The sequence below is a fragment of the Perkinsus marinus genome, assembly GCF_000006405.1.
Source record: "Perkinsus marinus ATCC 50983 genomic scaffold scf_1104296974016, whole genome shotgun sequence".
In the NCBI taxonomy this organism is placed as follows: Eukaryota; Perkinsozoa; order Perkinsida; family Perkinsidae; genus Perkinsus; species Perkinsus marinus.
This window is the reverse complement of record NW_003201260.1, coordinates 1-928: the sequence shown is the minus strand read 5'-3', so window position 1 is coordinate 928 and position 928 is coordinate 1. Positions and strand designations below refer to the sequence as shown.

At 53.8% G+C, this 928-nt stretch overlaps 1 protein-coding gene across 1 annotated transcript; it reads left to right on the top strand.

The window, feature by feature from the left end:
- Window positions 1-458: 458 nt before the first annotated feature.
- On the top strand, window positions 459-762 carry Pmar_PMAR010990 (hypothetical protein; the record flags this gene model as incomplete). The annotated part of the gene is made up of 1 exon (XM_002765959.1): window positions 459-762. A coding segment is annotated over one exon (304 nt), but the record flags the coding sequence as incomplete, so codon positions are not given.
- Between the last annotated feature and the right edge of the window lie 166 nt (window positions 763-928).

Genomic DNA, 928 nt, shown 5'->3' with positions numbered 1-928 from the left:
GCGAGAGTCTTCGTAATAATCCCTCGACACACTGACGATGCACCAGCCCGGCGTCTCCGACTTTTTATGACAATCGCAAATGCAAATGAGGAGGTCGGGAAAGTCCCCACTCCCACAGTGACAGCAGACGAGACCTTCCTCGTTCGACTCACGAGCAGCAGGCTTCGAGCTTACACACCGTCGACCAGCCATTGGTAGTGTTCGTTGGAAGTTATCAGCACGAAAAACCGGGCGATTATAAGTGCGTGATTTTGTCGAAAATACGGATTTTTTCACTGCGCATAATCGTTGTTTAATACTACTGTGGGTGTTGCACATTTCCTAGGCTATCGTACGAACCTTCAGTGCATCCACTTTGAAGAAATCTCATCCGATCGGCGTTTTCCGAGCCCCCTGTCGTCAAATTGCCCCTCCTACTACTCAGTGCTTTTCCCATGCAGTTGATTCCCCTCCCCCTCATGAAACGAGGCCGAGGTAAGTCCCAAGCGTCCAAGCGTGTCAAAGAGGCTCTACAAGAGGTCGTCGAGCAGGCGGCCCCAGAGGACTACTCTACCGTCATTCTGTCCTGTACCACTAAAGAGGAACTCCTCCGTCTGATAGCGCAGTTACAGCCCAACCCCAACAACGAGTCGGCCGGGCCCCCACCGAGCGTATCTTCCAAAGACCCCATCCTTGCGTTGGAGAAGGACGCTCCACTGACCTGTTCACAGTGCCTTCGAACATTCAAGAGGGCTCGTGACCCTGGCCCCTGTGCGACCTGCAGTAAGGCACGGAAAGCGTCTTCGAGGTGGCCCGAGAAAAGTGTTATCTCGGCTGCCGAGACGTTAAGTTTCAAACTGACCAGCTATGCAGCAGAGGTCGAAAGTGGTCTCGGCTCTTGCAGTAGTCGGCTGCCCTCCAGCTCTGTGACTACCCCTAAGGGCCTCAA